Source organism: Anarhichas minor, unplaced genomic scaffold, assembly GCF_050575085.1.
Source record: "Anarhichas minor isolate MPS153535 unplaced genomic scaffold, ASM5057508v1 ptg000067l, whole genome shotgun sequence".
NCBI classification, from domain to species: Eukaryota; Metazoa; Chordata; class Actinopteri; order Perciformes; family Anarhichadidae; genus Anarhichas; species Anarhichas minor.
The window spans coordinates 4142501-4160000 of record NW_027466513.1 but is presented as its reverse complement, the minus strand read 5'-3'; the positions used below and the strand labels follow the sequence as shown (position 1 = coordinate 4160000).

Sequence of the window (17500 nt, the reverse complement as noted above, 5' to 3'; positions counted from 1 at the left end):
TTTCTTCCGGTCTGGAAAAACACTTCCTCTCGCTCTAGCTAACAGTCTCACTGCCCTCATCATTAGTCATGACACCTCCTTTCTTTTTAAATACATCCGACACTCTCCTCCTTTACATTTAAACTGGAGCATCACCGTCTGTGCAGTTAGACCCAAGTATCAGCACTCAAGTCCTCATGAGAATGAGCTCATTTTCCTCCTGTGAGCTCATATCAGCGTACTACGCTCGATTCACGAAAAACAAGCTGCTCTGCAAACGCTGCTCTTTGATTTGAATCACTAACATGACAACACACTGATAATATTTGCATTCAGTGAAATATGTTTCAGAGGCCGGCTGTGGTAAAAGGACATTGTACTTTATCTCAAGTCTTTTTCCCTCGTCTCTCATCACAAACTGAAAACTGAAAATACAGCAAGCAGCTCAGTCTCAGCACTCGTCAGCCTCGTTTTTAGCAGCAGCTGTTTTCATAAACACTAATCTTTCTAGTAGGAGTTTTTAGTTGTCTGGAACGCACCAGGTTCGTAATATAAATATTGCAATACTTACTTCAGTGCACTACATGCTCCATGACCTCCGTGTTACCTCGTACGGCGATAGATACCCACTTAACACACTTTTACTTGATGAAAATCTTCCAAGATTGCCGCTTTAAAAAGGAAACTGTGGTATATTTTCAGGCCTTGCATATTTTCAGGTCTTACACAGTACAGTGAAGACCCCAAGTGCAGTTGTCTTAGATGAAAACCAGATGTGCAGGAGACCAGGGGCAGAAGGGTGGATGTGTAGAATGGGGAGGCCACATACAGTCTCTCATTGTTCCGCCCTTTATGGTGCATGATATGTACCCTATATAAAGATGAAGCGAGAGCCCTAAAGGCGGGACTTTCTGATTCGACTTGAGACCTCCGGACGATCTAGACGTCCGTAATGGCATGTGTTGCTTGTTTGTAATAAACTTTATTATACCAGCAAGAACAGTGTCCACGGAGCATCCTTCATCATCACTTCAACAGACCTGTCGCATGCAAGATACTACAAAACAAAATAAACATCTTTCCCAGGATGCACCTGTGGTGGCCAACACTAAAACTCACCAGTGAGTATGATGTTGGGCAGTCCTCCGCTGCAGTTGGAGTACATCATGTTGGACCTCATGTGCATCGGGTCCTGCAGGCTGCCGCCCAGCCCCGAGAGGGCGGCCTGGGAGTAGTAGAGCAGAGAGGAGGAGGGGTCGAAGCAGGAACCCCCCGCTGTGGAGCTCATCGCGTTTTCCAACAGAGCGAACTGGTCCAACTAGACGGCAGATGGCGGAGAGAAAAATGGCAAACGGAAGACAAGAATCAGTTGTTGAGTTCACATTGGCAGCCTGGTTCTATGTGGTGCCTTCAAGTGTTTTCTCACAACATCCACAGCCCATAGGAGACCTCGTTAGCACTGCTGACGGCAAAGACAAATTCTGTTGAGCTCTGTGGTCTGACAAAAACTTGATTACTACAAAAAAATGATGAACTGATGCCACAGAGATAATTCTCCTGTTAAACTGCTGGAAAAAAAACCTCATCATTTATTGGCTGATGAAATTCTGTTGCTTTAACCTGTAAAGGGTTCACGTCTGTGTACGGAGTAGAATCTGCTTTGAGTCAAGGTTCTCGATCACCACGTCAGGGTTTATGCTGCATTCATGTGCTGTCGGGATAATCGGAACTGAGGCCCCCCAAGTGAGAACATTTTGGGAAACAACTTGCAGAGTTGACGTCATATTACGCAGAAACATTGGAGACGAAAGTAAATGTGTTGATGGTAAGATTTCTTTCTATTAATTCACGTAATGTTTTTGACACAAATGTCGGTCGGGGTAAACATATTTCCTAACTCATCCGTTTCCTTTGCTCTTCGTTGTCTGGCAAATACTGGGAACAGCTATCAACGTGTTGTTTCAAATACAAAGCATCTTCTTTGTAGCGTTCACATTTTTTCCCCCACATAGCTCATGAACACACCACAGTCGTAACAACGACTTCCCAACTCTGGAAATTAAGTGTATTAAAGCTGCATTCTCTCTAGTGTCCACCAGGGGGCGACTCCTCTGGTTGTATAGAAGTCTATGAGAAAATGACTACTTCTCTCTTGGTTTATTACCTCAGTAAACATTGTAAACATGAGTTTATGGTCTCAATCTCTAGTTTCAAGTCTTCTTCAATACAGCATGATGTTCATTTAGTACATTATGGTCCATTTAGAGTCAAACAGACCATAAAGCAGGGGATGCTTTAGGGCGGGGCTTACTGTGATTGACAGGTCGCTGCCGCTAGCAGAGCCGTACACGGTGTCTCTACGTCACTCCTCCACATCGCAAATATGATAACTTGCGTTTATTGGTTGCAAAAAACCAACAACCCATGGCGACATCGCCAAACTCGAGGCTTCAAAACATCAGTCCACAAACCAGTGAGTGACGTCACGATGACTACGTCCACTTCCTACAGACAGTTTACAGTAAGCAGCCACTTTCGTGGCGATAAGGAAACGCTCAACAGGCCGACAATGTGTTTTCCTTGTTGCAACGCTATTAACAACCAAACATTACTGGTTGAAAACATTACTGGTTGAAAAGTAATTCTGACTAATGATTGAGTGCTTAAACGTGTGTTTACGGTTGTGTGTGTGTTTGTGTGTGTGTGAGAGAGTGTGTGTGTGTGTGTGTCAACCTGTACCTGATAGGGGTGGGTCTTGGTCTGGCGATTGGAAAACTGTTGCTCCATAAAGGGGTCGTTGAAGAATGCCGCCATGTTGTTGTGCTGTGAGGGGAAAAGAAAAAAAAAAAAATCATCAAAAAAAAAAAAAACATCAAATCTGGAGAGAAAGAAAACTGTTTAATATGATGTGTGATGTAAATAAATAACTAAAGTCTACCCGAGACTATAATCACATTATAACCATTAAGGGTTGCTCGGGCTAAAATGATAAGTTGACTAGTCAGATGATAATAACTGATTCATTGTTTAGGGGGGGGGATCTTCTCCAATGTGTTTGCTGGTTCTATGTGAGCGTTTGCTAGTTCTATGTGACTTTTGGTCGGACAAAACTAGGGATTCTGAGAAAATATTGACACATTACCCAGACAAGGTTCATTCCCATCAAGAGCCGTTATTGCCATCGTTTAACTGCTTAACTTTGAATTTGAACACAAGAAAGTGGATAAGCGGCTAACTCGTGTAATAATAACAATTCTATTTATGCAGCACTTTCACAAAGTACTCAAAGTAAGATTTACAGAGTGTAAGCCTCCCCTACATGACACAGATCAGGAACACAGGAGCACATATAATTAAGCAGCATACATAAAATGGAGGCTAAATAAAATGTCCTCCCCTATTTTTTGAGTCTCCAGCCGCCACTGACGTGGGTTAATAAAGTTACAATGTTGAATCTAATCTCCTGCATTAATTTCTGCCCTGCAGGGAGACAAAAGTAGGTTATGATCATCAAGAGTGCACAGAACACCACAAAGACTGGGGCACTAAATATGATTGTGTGTGTGCGCCAGCATGCCTTCCACACACACTGACAAAGACGCTCTTCATGGCACTTACTTGGCTCGTGTTGAAGTCCAGTTGGATGCTCTGAAGAGGGGAAAGAGGCTGCTGCTGCTGCTGCTGCTGCTGCTGCTGCTGCTGCTGCTGCTGGTGTTGGTGCTGGTGCTGGTGCTGGTGTTGCCGGCCCTGGTCCACTGCATGCTGGGATTGCTGGTAGAGCGGATAGGGTGGCGGCGGCTCTCTTGGCATGTTGCTGGTATCCAAAGCGACTCCCTACACAGAACAGAGAAAGCCAGCACGAGTCACTGAAGACCGACTGCAAGAGAGTTTGGACTTGAAGTTGATTTAATCCGATTGTAACGTCATTAGTCAGCTGCACTCTCCCCATCAAAGCAGGAGTAAAAAACAAATGCACCAGTGTATTCTTCCTTTTTGCACTGGCAAGACTTTTCACTTGGATGTCAGACTTTATTTTACATCGTCGTACATTAGTTATTTTTAGATTTTGTTTCTTAGTCTGCACAAAGAGATTCTTATACTACTCAGTTTTATAGTTACAAGGTTTTTCTATGGTCGTTTGTTCAACAGGGTTGCACAAACGAAATGCATGTTGTTGTCCCATTTTGCTACACAAGTAAAACAGAAACTATAATTATATTGCGGCTGGAGGATGAGTCTCTCAGCCCAGAGGAAAGAAGCTGCTTTGAAGTCTGGCGGTTCGGCAGCTGATACTTCTGCATCATCATGGACACATGAATATAAGATTATACTGTTACAGAGTAAACAATCCCACTTTGTTATTCAGGGATGTGAAGGCAGGCGTACCTGTGTGATGGGGGACAGCGAGGGGGACATGGTGGGAGACAGCTGCTTGGCCAGACCTCTGCGCTGCTCGGTGCCAGGAGACAGCGTGAGGGGGCTGATGGCCGCCTGCCGCCGCCGGGGGGAGTTGCTGGACAGACGCAGGGACGAGTTGATGGAGGGATTGCTGAGCGACGACTGCAGCTGGCAGTTGTTGAGGGACCCCTGAATCGAGGGATTGCTCAGAGACGAGGACAGACCTTCATGGGGGGGATAAATATCAGAGTGTAAATGTGCATCAGAATGAATCTCGTAAAAAAGGCGGCTGTGAATCCGGAGCAGACACTGGAAATCAACTGGGAACATGTGGAAGTTATGATGCGGTATGTGCTCTCCAGTCCCCAACACAAAAATACTGTATTGTGTGACCGAGGAGGGAGAGAAAGACGCAGAGCAGAAGGAAAATGAGAAGACAGAGGGGGAATCTAAAGGGAAAAGAAAAGAGCCGATTGTAGCGAGCCGGAACGGGGTCAAAGTGCCTCTTTCGCTTTGGTGCTCGGCCAAGCTGAACTGTGTTGGACAAGGGAGGAAACACTGAGAGGGAGTGTGATCAGGTCAGGCAGCGGAGTGAGGAAGTGGGAGACAGAGAGATCATTCAGAGAGCGATGCAGAACGTACGGTCGGCTGGCAGAGGAGGAGACCTGGAACCGGCAAAAGACTAGAAAACTCCACAGACGATGATGATGATGATTCAGAAGGACGGAATAAGTAGATTCAGATAACACGCTGAACGGCAACGCGGACTATGGTTAGAGTTGCGTTGCTAGGCAACAGGAGACAAATTCTGGTAAGTGACGGTACCGGAGCGGAGGCCGACATTCCTCAAGAACCACGAGTCTCAGTTCATTTCATTCAGTACCTCACGGAACAAAAAGTGTTTCAGTGCCCCACGGCCACTTAAATGAGTTAAATCAGAAGTAAACAGCCGAGGAGTTAAACACAACAACCGGATCCAAGTTCACACCAACGCAACAAAACAGGAGGATTACATATCAGATCTCTGTCATCTGAAGCTAAAGTAGTGAAGAATGTGTCAGAAGAAATGTAGAACCTTTGATGAGCTTCTGACTTCAGAGTGGTTGAAATGATTTTTCAGGTCTGGAGCCTTGTAGACCAGCTGCTATAACAAAACAACACGTATATGTGTTTTGACCGATAAGGCGATCGGCAATTGGTATCAGCAGTAAAACAACGTGATCAGGACATAACCGTTTTGTTTTTTGTGCTGATCTGATCCGTGACTGAAAAGCGTGAGTTCCATGATCCCTTGCACCTTTACTCTTCATCAATGTTCCTGTGTAACGTCTGGAGAGCCTGCTGCTGTAACACAAGAATTTACCAATTTGGGATCGATCTATAAATCGTTTTCACAATCTTTCTCCTGCAAATATAAACTTTAAATAAAAAAGCTACCAAACAAATAACCATGTATATCTACACACTGCTTTGTTTAATGCGTCACATGTCAATCGGGGGGGGGGGGGGTGCATGCACTCACGCGAACTCGCACCCATGCCCTCGTCCTCGCACACACACAATCACCTACAAAAGCACCGACGCATGCATGCGTGCACGCGCTCTCCACCCACCCTGTGAGTTGCCGATGCCGAGGTGCATCATGGCGGCCGGCAGGTTTCCGGTGCTGCTGCCCCCGCTGAGGTTGGAGTAGCCTCCGTTGTCCTCCGGGTCCAGCGGCGTGGAGAGTGGCGAGGTGAAGTGCAGGTTGCTGAGGTCCGGCAGGGAGCCGCTGGTATTTAACAAGCCCTGGTAGTGGGACAGACCCGGGTTCTGCTCCGGAGACGGGAATATACTGCAACAAACGTACAGAGAAAACTCGTTTAGATGCTGACGCTCACGATCGGCTTTTTTAATGACTGTAAATATCGTGCATAATCAAACGCAGGGCCATTAAATGTGCTGCCATTTCAAACTGAAAAGATGTTTCTTTTGACCCCCGTCCTCTTCCCCCCCCCCACCCACTCACTCCATTTCCTCCATTATTTCTCTAATTTCCAATTCTGCTCATATGCTGCATTAACAGCGTATGAGCAGCAACAGTGACTCATTGTTGTCCGTCCCCACTCACAAACACAGAGCCCAAAACAAAGAACAAAGGCTTGCCTCCACAAACACACAAATGGTGTCTCTCTCTGTCAGATAAAGAGGCAGCATGAAATAAAGATCAATCAAGAATCTCTTAAGTCTCTACAGAAGACTGTATTGCTTTGTGTGTGACGATAAAACCTCTACATTATGCCCGAACATGTGCTGGCAACAAAAGCGAATGAGTTGCTGGTAAAAATAGTTTGCTTCTGAATCATGACATGACACCGGATGCGGCTTGCAGAGGGAAAACAAAGCCTCTGGAATCTGATTGTTCTAACTCTGTTCCTCTTCTTTTAGGGTTAAAGGTGTAAAGAGGAACACAGACATCCTGTCTGACGAGGTGGGGATGAGCCGCATCTCCTCTCTGTTGACCAGCTACAGCAGCGCTTTTATGCCCGTAATAAATGCTTTGTGTTAACGTCACACTGATGAGCATTTTGGTGCAATCGAATAAAAAGAAAAAGGTTTATTTGTGATTAAGCAAAACAATAAATACACCTTCAGACTTACTTGATTCCAGGCACTTCACAAGATTTAGGCCTCGATGCCAGAGACTGAGACAGAGAAAATGACAATTAGATAATAACTCTCCAACACTGCATTTTAATCTTAGAATACTGTTTCCAGGGTTGATTGCAAACTGTAGATTGTTCAACTTTCCGGCACAAAGATGTACCGTGGTTGCACGTGTACCGATTCAGTCGTTGCACGCACATGTGATAGCAGTGAATACCACAACATTCAGAAGATAGTCTGCTTCTACATTGAGTCACCAGACTATCAGACGGACATCGGTGTAGCGAGTGATAAGCGAGCAGCCTCACCTTCTTGGCCTCCCACAGCTGCTTGGGCAGCGGCTTACCGACCCCTAACAGATTGTCCTCGTTGGTCAGGGCGGGGAAGGAGAAGACTGCGGAGAGAGGAAGGTGAATTAAACGTGCGTGTTCACAGCCAAGCTGATACTGATGACGTCTCGATTGCTCAAGGAATGTTCAACTCACCATCTGCGGAGCCGTCCACCTCCGACTCGTTTACACTGGCTGCATTCCAGCCTCCACGAGAAAAACAAACAAACAAAGAAAGAAGGGGGGGGGGGGGGGGGAATAAAGCAAAGACATAAAAAACTAAAGCTAAGGAACATTAGAGGATATATTTGAATTATCCCGGCATGTCTGGCACAATAATCGGTCGCTCTGACAGGAATACACACTAAAAGTTTGAAGCGGGGGGGCGGGGGGTGTCATAGTCTGAGGAGGAGGAGGAGGAGGAGGAGGAGGAAAGAGACGGCCATTGTTTTTATTGTGCCACAAAAGAGCCCTCTCTTCCTCCTCACTGAAGACCCGACGCCACATACACGTCCTTCATTCCTTTGAACGACTCTCGTGTTTGATCGCAACACTTCCTGTGCGCTGTTACTTATTAAGGAAATATTGTTTTTCTGTGTCTCTTGATGTCATCTTCTAGTCTCCTCATCGCTTTCACATCAGCACTTGAACCACTGCCCGTTCCTCCCTCCTTCACAATAAGAGCCCTAGACGTGTACATTGCACAACTGTTTACCAGAGGGAACTAAAATTCACTCAATCAAATATCTTACAGCAGTTTAGGCTTTACAACAGAAAGAATCTGCAAGAATCTATTCAAACCTTTAGACTGAAAAGGCGACGCAACTGTTGCAAAATCAAACAAATAATAATAAATAATAACAAATATTTGTGTTGTTAATTTGTCACGCCGCCTGTGTGTAAAGGCCTTAAAGCTCATTTTGAGAGGCAGCTTTTTTGGCTGCTGAGGGAGCAGATGAAACAATGAAGAGATACAACAGAGGAGCAACTGGGAAGAACCACTGCTGGCTTGTGTCGCTTGGATCACTTACACTGTGCGATGTATTCGATATGGGTGTTGTAAACGCTCAGGATTAAAAAGAAAACAAAGTCACCGTCTATTCCTAGAGCATCGCAGTAATCAGATGCCTTTCAGCTGCAGAGCTTCACATTAGATCTTTTTACGACTGCTTCTTTTTTCTAATGACAACAATTGTCAGAAAAGAGATTACACACCAGAAAGACTGCAGCTGAACTCCTCTGCTCTGTGTTTCCACCCCGGCAGTCTGACTCGCAGCTGTGATTCCTAATCCACTTCTTTAACCAGCCGGGGCTCGACACCCCTCGAAACCCACAGGGACCTTCGGAGGTGTCGACGAGGCTGCGCTGCTGAACCGGTCTGCCTCTTTGTGATGATATAGAGCCCGGGCAGCTATGTGTAGTATGTGCTGGTGGACTATATATACAGCAGGCTATGCAAGAAGACTGTACTGTGTGTTGGCTTCACTTTTCAGAACCGGAGGTTGTCGTCTTGACACAACAAGACATTTTAAAGCGTTACTATGGGCTCTGGGAACTCGATGGATCAAGAAAATAGATTACTTGATATAATGAAAATAATAGTCACACACACACACACACACACACACACACACACACACACACACACACACACACACACACACACACACACACACACACACACACACACACACACACACACACACACACACACACACACACACACACACACACACACACACACACACACACACACACACTGTGACCCATTTAAAGCACAACAGACAGCATGCTGTAACTCATGTATCCACACTGGGGTGACTGTGTTTGTATGTTAAACTCACACTTGGCTCACATCTTAAGGCAATATCCTGTTTAAACTTGTTGGCTAAACACAGTGAGAGGTACTCGGCTGCAGGACAACTTCTCTCATCCGCTCCACACTTCATCAGAAACCCGCTGGACGCTCAGATGGAAGCAGCTCAGGAGAGCGGAGGATGAATTCTTTGGACCGATTACAATAACTGCTACAAAAGGTATAAAGAGAACATTCTAAACCAACAAAGGCCTGACTGTGAGTTGTGCAGCTGAGTGGCTAACGAGACTGCAAAGCAGCCGGCTGGATGGACTGTGTTCTCTGTTAATAAATGACCAGCAGAAGAGAAACACAAACACTATAAACTAGCATGATTACTACGACATGGACCCATACGGGAGCAGCCTGCATGAGACCGAGAGGATGTCTGGTTTAGAAAAGCATGCTCTGCTCACACACAGCTGCACCTCTTCTACAAAGTGAAATGTACTTTAGGTGACGTCTCAATACACAAGTGGATGTTGCTCAGACTCTCCAGGATGTTTTCCTGCCTATATGATTTTATGTAGGGAGCAACCATGGGCATGTGGTAATTCAGAAAGGCATTTAATAACTATGTCAATTTGATTAATCCAATGTAGCCAGACTGACAACCAGCACAGCGAGCTCTGTTCTCATAACTGCAGTGCAGTGAAATGAAACCAGTGAGTAAATATATTCGTCATTGATGTTATTTCCATGACTAAGACGAGACGTCATCCGCTGCAGTAAAATGAGAGGTTTTCTAAAGGGACTCTGGAGCTTGTAAACACTACCGCTTTAGTCCACATGGACCACTAACTTTCCCTCAGTAACTTCAAGTGAACAATGACTACAACGGGGCCCGGGGGAAAGAAACAAGTTGATATTTTGGTTGGACTGGATTGGCTGAAATGTTCAATCTAATCTAATGACTGAAAAAGTCATATTAAAGTATTACTCTGTTAAATTGGTTGTTTTTCTTTGGACCAAAATTGACTAAATACAATAAGACTAAATTATAAAGTATCTGAATAAATGAACACGTCTACAGTGAGGAGGTGTCGGAGGCAGCAGTTCTCTAAACAGGCAACGATAATAACGAATGACTTGAGACTTGAGTTCCTGAAATGAGATTTCTAACATCTAATGCAGATTTAATAGTTTTTACGACAAAAGTTTTGTTTGTAAGGAAAAAAGAAGATGGTAGGAGAGTACATGGTTTAGAACAAACGTGAAGATCCAGACTTGTTTTAAGATATAAAATTAAACAGCTTTCAAGAAGAATTTGTGCCCAAACACTGTTGAACTTCTCCCACTAGATGTGCCCATTCTCTTTCAATGTGCAATAGAGACCTTAAGGTGGACTAGCGCTATCCTCCTTTATGTGACGAGCCGCTCCTCTGAGTTTCTTATTTTCAATATTTCTTTTAACCGTTTAACCGATAAACAGTTCATTATTAACATCCCTCCTGCAAAGAACTATGCGCTGTTTGTACAAGGAAACCACAATGTTGAATGCTAAATTGTCAGCGACAAAGTTGTGATTGTATTATTAAGTACTCGGTAGCGGCTAGTACTCAAACGTAAGTACTTGTGAGTGGTATCGGCGCATACCTAAGCCACACAATGACGACCATAAATGAAACGCCGGAGCTGGAAGACCTGCCCTTTTCTGCTGAACCGAACTCGCACCGAAGCGTGACGCCTAACCGCGACTCCTGCGTACTATGAATCCATCTATATACCTATATATATATATATATCACGTATATAATTGGTTTAAAGGTCTCTACAAGAGGTTTTAAATTGTGCCACTGTAGTAGCGAGAAACGGAGCAGATTTATGGACAGATTAAAACAAGAACATCTCTTGTAAAACACCACACAAACACAGAAAATGCGCTCTTTGAGAGTGAATAGCTTGTGTGTGTGTGTGTGTGTGTGTGTGTGCATTACTCTCACCATTGCGCTGGAGAGGACCTCGACCCATCTGCTGGTTCATGCCAAAGGGGTCTTGGGGGTTTGGGTTCATGACGCTCGTATGGAGAGCAGAGTCTGAGTTGGTTCTGTGTGGGACGGAGGAGGAGGAAAATGATGACAGGTTTTCCAGCACCTTGGACAGAGGCAAAGGATTTCTCAGGGCCGTAGCGTGAGTCATTCTGCTTCCTGCTCTGCCTCCACACACACATGCTGCATTCACTTGCACTGATCACACTGACCTCACTCACACAAAAAACATCCTCACAGGACTGGGATCAGTCTGAGTGATGAAATAATGATGAAAACATTTGTTATCCATAAATGTACCGATACAGGGAAACACAGGGCAATTGGCAGCTACAAGAGATTAGTTGTCGTCATGGTTGTACGTATCTAATACGAGCTGTGAAGTCAAACGTGTTCACTTGTGCACACACATTCATGGTCCGACCCACACAAGCCCCCGAGTCCTGTACCGCTCCAGCTGAGAGCTTTCTCTAGTGCGATCCGTTCAGCCTCAACGGCTTCTTCCATGAGTCACTCCTGCTCTCACTTTATAGCAGAACTGTAGCAATCACACCTAAGCTTGATTCATCCAAAACATGACGCTTTTAGAGGTGCCAAGTTTGGTTTTATCTGTCAATTATGGCACTCAATATATATATATAATATATATTAATATATATAACAATATAAGGCTGTATCGGAGGCATTTCGGATACCGGTTCCTTTATCGGAAAACCTCAACAGTTTTGTTTTATTAAAAATGCCATTTATATTTTTCCTGTCTGCGACATATTCAACAGATACAGACATTCAAACTGTAGGAATGTTGCTGGTATGTCAATATGTTATCATAAGATAATTTCTATTGTTGCTGTTAAAGGTGCACGTCACACAGGTGGTCTGGCTGCTCTAACCTGTTAACATGGGCACCAAAAAAACAAGACACACACACACACACACACACACACACACACACACGGGCCTGACTTCAGAACCCATCTCTGTCGTCAACTCAAACTGGATTTTCTTTAAATTCAGAAAACTTCTAAACTTTTCACAGACACTTGAAAGAGGATGGGAAAAGGCTGAAAGTAAGACAATGTGAAAAAGTGAAAAGGGAGCCTTGATGTTAGAGTGCGAAGGAGCCGTGAGTCCTAAAGCTGGGTGAGTAAGAGAGGAACTATTGATTATTGTTTCAGGAGAGAGAAGAAAAAGAGTTAATCAACCACAAACAGTCTTGAGTTGAGATTTGTGTCTCAGCCTTCTATCTCAGTGCTTCAGAGGAGAGAAAAGAGGGGATCACTGAGATTTACAAAAGGATTGAGACCAGGAGAGATTGCAAAAAGACAAGGAACAGAATGGTTGGCCTCTGTGTGAGCGAGGGATGAAGCGGCAAAGATAGACAGAGGAGAAAGAGAGACACGGAGAGGGGGAGAGAGAGAGAGAAAGGGTCACCTGTTGAGTTGCGATAATAATCTCAACCCAGGCCGTTTTTCCTCGGTCCATGACTGCTGTTCCCTTCAGAGAGAGAGACAGAGAGACACAGAGGAAAGAGATGACAGACGTTTACTGGATGAGAGACCCCGCCTCCTAAAAGTTTGTGTGTAGAAGAGAAACTATATTAAGAACGATGAGCCTCGTGTGGAAGGAAGAGAGACCCTGGAAAAATACTCAAGAAACAACACAACACCGTCCTACATTTGAGCGGAGAAAGAAAATGGAGACAGAATAAATCAAAAGCCGAGTGAAGACACATTTATAAAACTGCTAATGAGTAGCTAATGGGGGGGGGAGAGAGACAGACAGAGAGGGAGGCAGAGAGAGAGACAGAGAGAGAGAGAGAGAGACAGAGAGAGACAGGATGTAAAACACTGGATGTGGAGGGTCATTGTTGAAGCCTGAAACAGTGACTGAGTGGATTTTTCTGAAGCACTCCAGCACAAGAAGGGTCTCAACTCCTCCTCAGTACTTAGAAACAACCACAGTAGTCTTCTGAGAGCACAAGTGGTCCACAAAATAACTCAAACGAATCTCCTGTTGGTGCTGAACCGCCTTCAAATATATTTACACGGTGACTTTGTTTCTTTTGGTCAAGAAAACGTTGTACTCAAAACAAGTGCAGAGACCTGGGAACACGATGACATCTCTTAGGTTAGAGAGAATGTCCTCATCAAAGGTCCACAACATCACAATAATGTCTAACCTGCACGATGATTTAGTCCCATATATATATTGAATACATATGAACTGAACACGTGAGACATACTGGTTTTAAACTGAACACGTGAGACTTACTGGTTTTAAACTGAACACGTGAGACATACTGGTTTTAAACTGAACACGTGAGACTTACTGGTTTTAAACTGAACACGTGAGACTTACTGGTTTTAAACTGAACACGTGAGACTTACTGGTTTTAAACTGAACACGTGAGACTTACTGGTTTTAAACTGAACACGTGAGACTTACTGGTTTTAAACTGAACACGTGAGACATACTGGTTTTAAACTGAACACGTGAGACTTACTGGTTTTAAACTGAACACGTGAGACTTACTGGTTTTAAACTGAACACGTGAGACTTACTGGTTTTAAACTGAACACGTGAGACTTACTGGTTTTAAACTGAACACGTGAGACTTACTGGTTTTAAACTGAACACGTGAGACTTACTGGTTTTAAACTGAACACGTGAGACATACTGGTTTTAAACTGAACACGTGAGACTTACTGGTTTTAAACTGAACACGTGAGACTTACTGGTTTTAAACTGAACACGTGAGACTTACTGGTTTTAAACTGAACACGTGAGACTTACTGGTTTTAAACTGAACACGTGAGACTTACTGGTTTTAAACTGAACACGTGAGACTTACTGGTTTTAAACTGAACACGTGAGACTTACTGGTTTTAAACTGAACACGTGAGACATACTGGTTTTAAACTGAACACGTGAGACTTATTGGTTTTAAACTGAACACGTGAGACTTACTGGTTTTAAACTGAACACGTGAGACTTACTGGTTTTAAACTGAACACGTGAGACTTCCTGGTTTTAAACTGAACACGTGAGACTTACTGGTTTTAAACTGAACACGTGAGACTTACTGGTTTTAAACTGAACACGTGAGACTTCCTGGTTTTAAACTGAACACGTGAGACATACTGGTTTTAAACTGAACACGTGAGACATACTGGTTTTAAACTGAACACGTGAGACATACTGGTTTTAAACTGAACACGTGAGACATACTGGTTTTAAACTGAACACGTGAGACTTACTGGTTTTAAACTGAACACGTGAGACATACTGGTTTTAAACTGCCTGTGGGAAGAATGAATTATAAGAGTCTGTCCATTCATGGTTAAAGACTCTGGTTAATCTGTCCACATTCCTCTTTTTGGAGAACGCCATGAGAAATAACTGAGAAATAAGTATTTCTCCTGTCTCTCCTGTGTGTGTAAATCTCACTGGAGTTGCGATGGTAATCAGAACACACATATTTGAATCATCACACTGCATCTCCCAAAGAGGGATATGTTCAGCTCTCTTCGTACAGAGCCATCTCCAGGGAGCTCGGTCTGAGAAAGTCCTCCTGAGAGAGGCTGGTACGGGAATAGCAGACCAAAGATGGCCGAGTGGACGAGGAGGAGGGCGTGAGACTGGATTGAGGCTCTGACCCCGAAACAGATGGTCTACGATGTCTAAGATGCTTTGATGCCCAACATTATACTTTGAGGAAAATCAAGAGCAGAGGGATTTTATTTAAGGTGCCAAATCTTTTGTTTAACATCTATATCTGCAGTCCACCTTTGAGCCACATGAGGGAGCCTTAATGTTTGCATTGTTCTAATAATAGTCGCCTACTTTTAACATTGAATCTAATATGAAAGGCTAGCGTACATTTATTACCTTACCTGATGAGGAGAAAAACAAGCCTGTTGACGCCATCTAAATTCACTTATTTGGTCTCAATTATGAAGTATTTTATATTGTATATGTCTTAAATAACCCGTCTCTGTGTTGGAGATGCTGGGTGGACACAGCAGATAAATTGTTGTAGTAGCTGTTGTGGTAATTAAAGCACTGAAACGGTTAAAAAAGCTTTGCGGCTTTCCTCCAGAGCCGATTGCCTGTAATGTAGTGCAGATGTTGTTGGCGTTTTTTTTACACACTCTCCGCCCCGATCTCCCCAGAGACAGTCGAGCGGGAGAATCTGACTCTCAACAACACAAGAGCCGGGAGAGCGTTTAATGTGGATGTCCAAACAGTGTTTTACAAACTATTGTTAGCAGTGGAACTGCTAACAATAATAATAATAATAATAATGGCTGCGCAACGGCTGATTTTACAGCAAACTGACACGCATATTTGATCCGTTTTCAGTTTATTTCTGCCCATAAAAGTCATCTCCCCAATAATAACACAACATCAACAGTTCTTGATAGGTATCTGCCATCTGCTTTCTCCTATCTTTGTCTTTATCGTTATTATATCGGCCTTTAATAACAAGTATCTGTCATAAAGAATATAATAGAGTAGAAAAAACAACAACAAAAAACAGAACATCTCTTCGCTTGCATCACAAACTGGCTACGATTTCCAACAAATACGAGTGGCAAGTATGTTACGGGCGGCGAAACATTTTCTCAATGAGTCTGTGTCTGCAGCGCGGAGGAAGACGAGGGGAAGGGCGACTGGCAGCCGGCCAAGCCAGCACGTAAAAAACACAAGAGTGAGTGGGGAGGAGCGGTTTTGTTTTTATCACAGGGCCATAACTCACTCCCTTGTAAGCACTGAGTAGAAGTCGTCACCCATTACACCGACTGCACAACCAGAGCTCACATCAAGGCCAAGTAGTGTAGCATTGTTGTCCAGCAGGTGCTGATATTACATTTCTGCTAAGCTGGAGATTGTGAACCACAGGGCAGTGGTGCTGTGACAACATACAATCCCTAAACAGTAGGACGGCTGCTGTTGGGCATCATGACCTTTAAAGCGAAAAGGCTATGTGTCAAACACCTTTAGGTAGACGCCGCCTCCCCAGGGACTAACACAGCACCTCAAACATTCCTGCAAATAAAACAACATTCTGCACATCCACTGATGATGACACTAGTAGGCACAGAGAGGCTCGATACAGGAAGCGGGGTGGGAAGAGGAAACGGTTCCTGTTGTAAAATAATGAAGTTTGGCGGAAGAAGAAACACAATAACCATTCTGTCAGCAGCCACACAGATATTTGTACTCACCTTCTCCAGTTGTTGTCCAGAGGCGGGGACAGGTACACCGCTCCGTACGGAGAGCTCTCTATGTTTTTTTCAGTTAAGGGAATTATTGACACAAATACAGAAAACATCAATGTGATATTAAAGTTGCCATGAAACAGCTCATGATTCTACATATTTATGCGTTTATTGTAAAAACGGTAAGCTGGCGTTTACAGTAGCCAATAGTGCAGAAGAGCCTTAAACCTGCATTCTCTCTAATGTCCATCAGGGTCTCAATCTCTAGCTTCAAGTCTTCTTCAATACAGCATGATGTTCATTGAGTAAATCATGGTCCATTTAGAGTCAAACAGACCATAAAGCAGAGGATGCTTTAGGGCGGGGCTACACAGTGATTGACAGGTCGCTACCCGGTCTGGAAGTTGTCTGTTTTCGACTTACAACTTTAAACCTTTCACAGTGTTTTCACTTCATGAAAGTTAATTGGAACATTTCGGTCTCCGGATAATGTCTTAAATATGCATTTGGTTGTACTTAGCTCTGCCCTCTCGTGTCACTTCTGGTTGCAAAAAAACAAGATGGCGACGGGCAAAACGTCGAACTTGTGGCATCAAAACAGTTATTCACCAGTTGGTGACGTCGTGGTGACTAGCCACCAGCTAAACACGGAGGACAGCCTGCTCTCTGTTGTAAAGGACCACCATTACCACTATCGAATACGCCAGCGGATTTTTTACCAACGATTTTATCAGACGGGGATGAAATAGAGGAAGACGACGACCATGAAGAAGCCATCTACTAGCGTACAGAAGACAACCAGCACAATACATGTGATACAAATATATATACATTTTGATTTCACGGGCACTTTAAGTTCATTTTTATAACTTCGTATAGTGGGGCACATTCTCATCAAAGCCCTACAGCGGTGTGAACAATAGAGCAGTCTTTTTCAAATACTTCACGAAACAATGACGGCATTATTTGATTTACTACGGACTCCTGGAAGGGCAGGACTTCAGAAAGGTGGCGTTGTATCTCGCCAACTGTCACTATTTAAGTGTTCTGGTCTAGAGACGATTTCTCCTCTGGGGAGGA

The 17500-nt window shown here is 44.0% G+C and overlaps 1 protein-coding gene across 2 annotated transcripts in view; it reads right to left on the bottom strand.

Annotated features, from left to right (window-relative positions):
- crtc3 (CREB regulated transcription coactivator 3) overlaps nucleotides 1-17500 on the bottom strand; it is a 35412-nt gene that overhangs the window by 1648 nt on the left and 16264 nt on the right. The window contains exons 5-15 of one of the 2 annotated variants that reach the window (XM_076078608.1): nucleotides 16427-16488; nucleotides 12630-12692; nucleotides 11151-11254; nucleotides 7509-7559; nucleotides 7332-7417; nucleotides 7018-7061; nucleotides 5991-6211; nucleotides 4366-4601; nucleotides 3598-3813; nucleotides 2719-2802; nucleotides 1099-1297 (exon numbers count right to left, since the gene is read on the bottom strand). In XM_076078608.1, the coding sequence (XP_075934723.1) occupies nucleotides 1099-1297; nucleotides 2719-2802; nucleotides 3598-3813; nucleotides 4366-4601; nucleotides 5991-6211; nucleotides 7018-7061; nucleotides 7332-7417; nucleotides 7509-7559; nucleotides 11151-11254; nucleotides 12630-12692; nucleotides 16427-16488 (1366 nt within the window). The remainder of the gene's footprint in view (nucleotides 1-1098; nucleotides 1298-2718; nucleotides 2803-3597; nucleotides 3814-4365; nucleotides 4602-5990; nucleotides 6212-7017; nucleotides 7062-7331; nucleotides 7418-7508; nucleotides 7560-11150; nucleotides 11255-12629; nucleotides 12693-16426; nucleotides 16489-17500) is intronic. The other variant, XM_076078609.1, reaches the window with a different exon arrangement.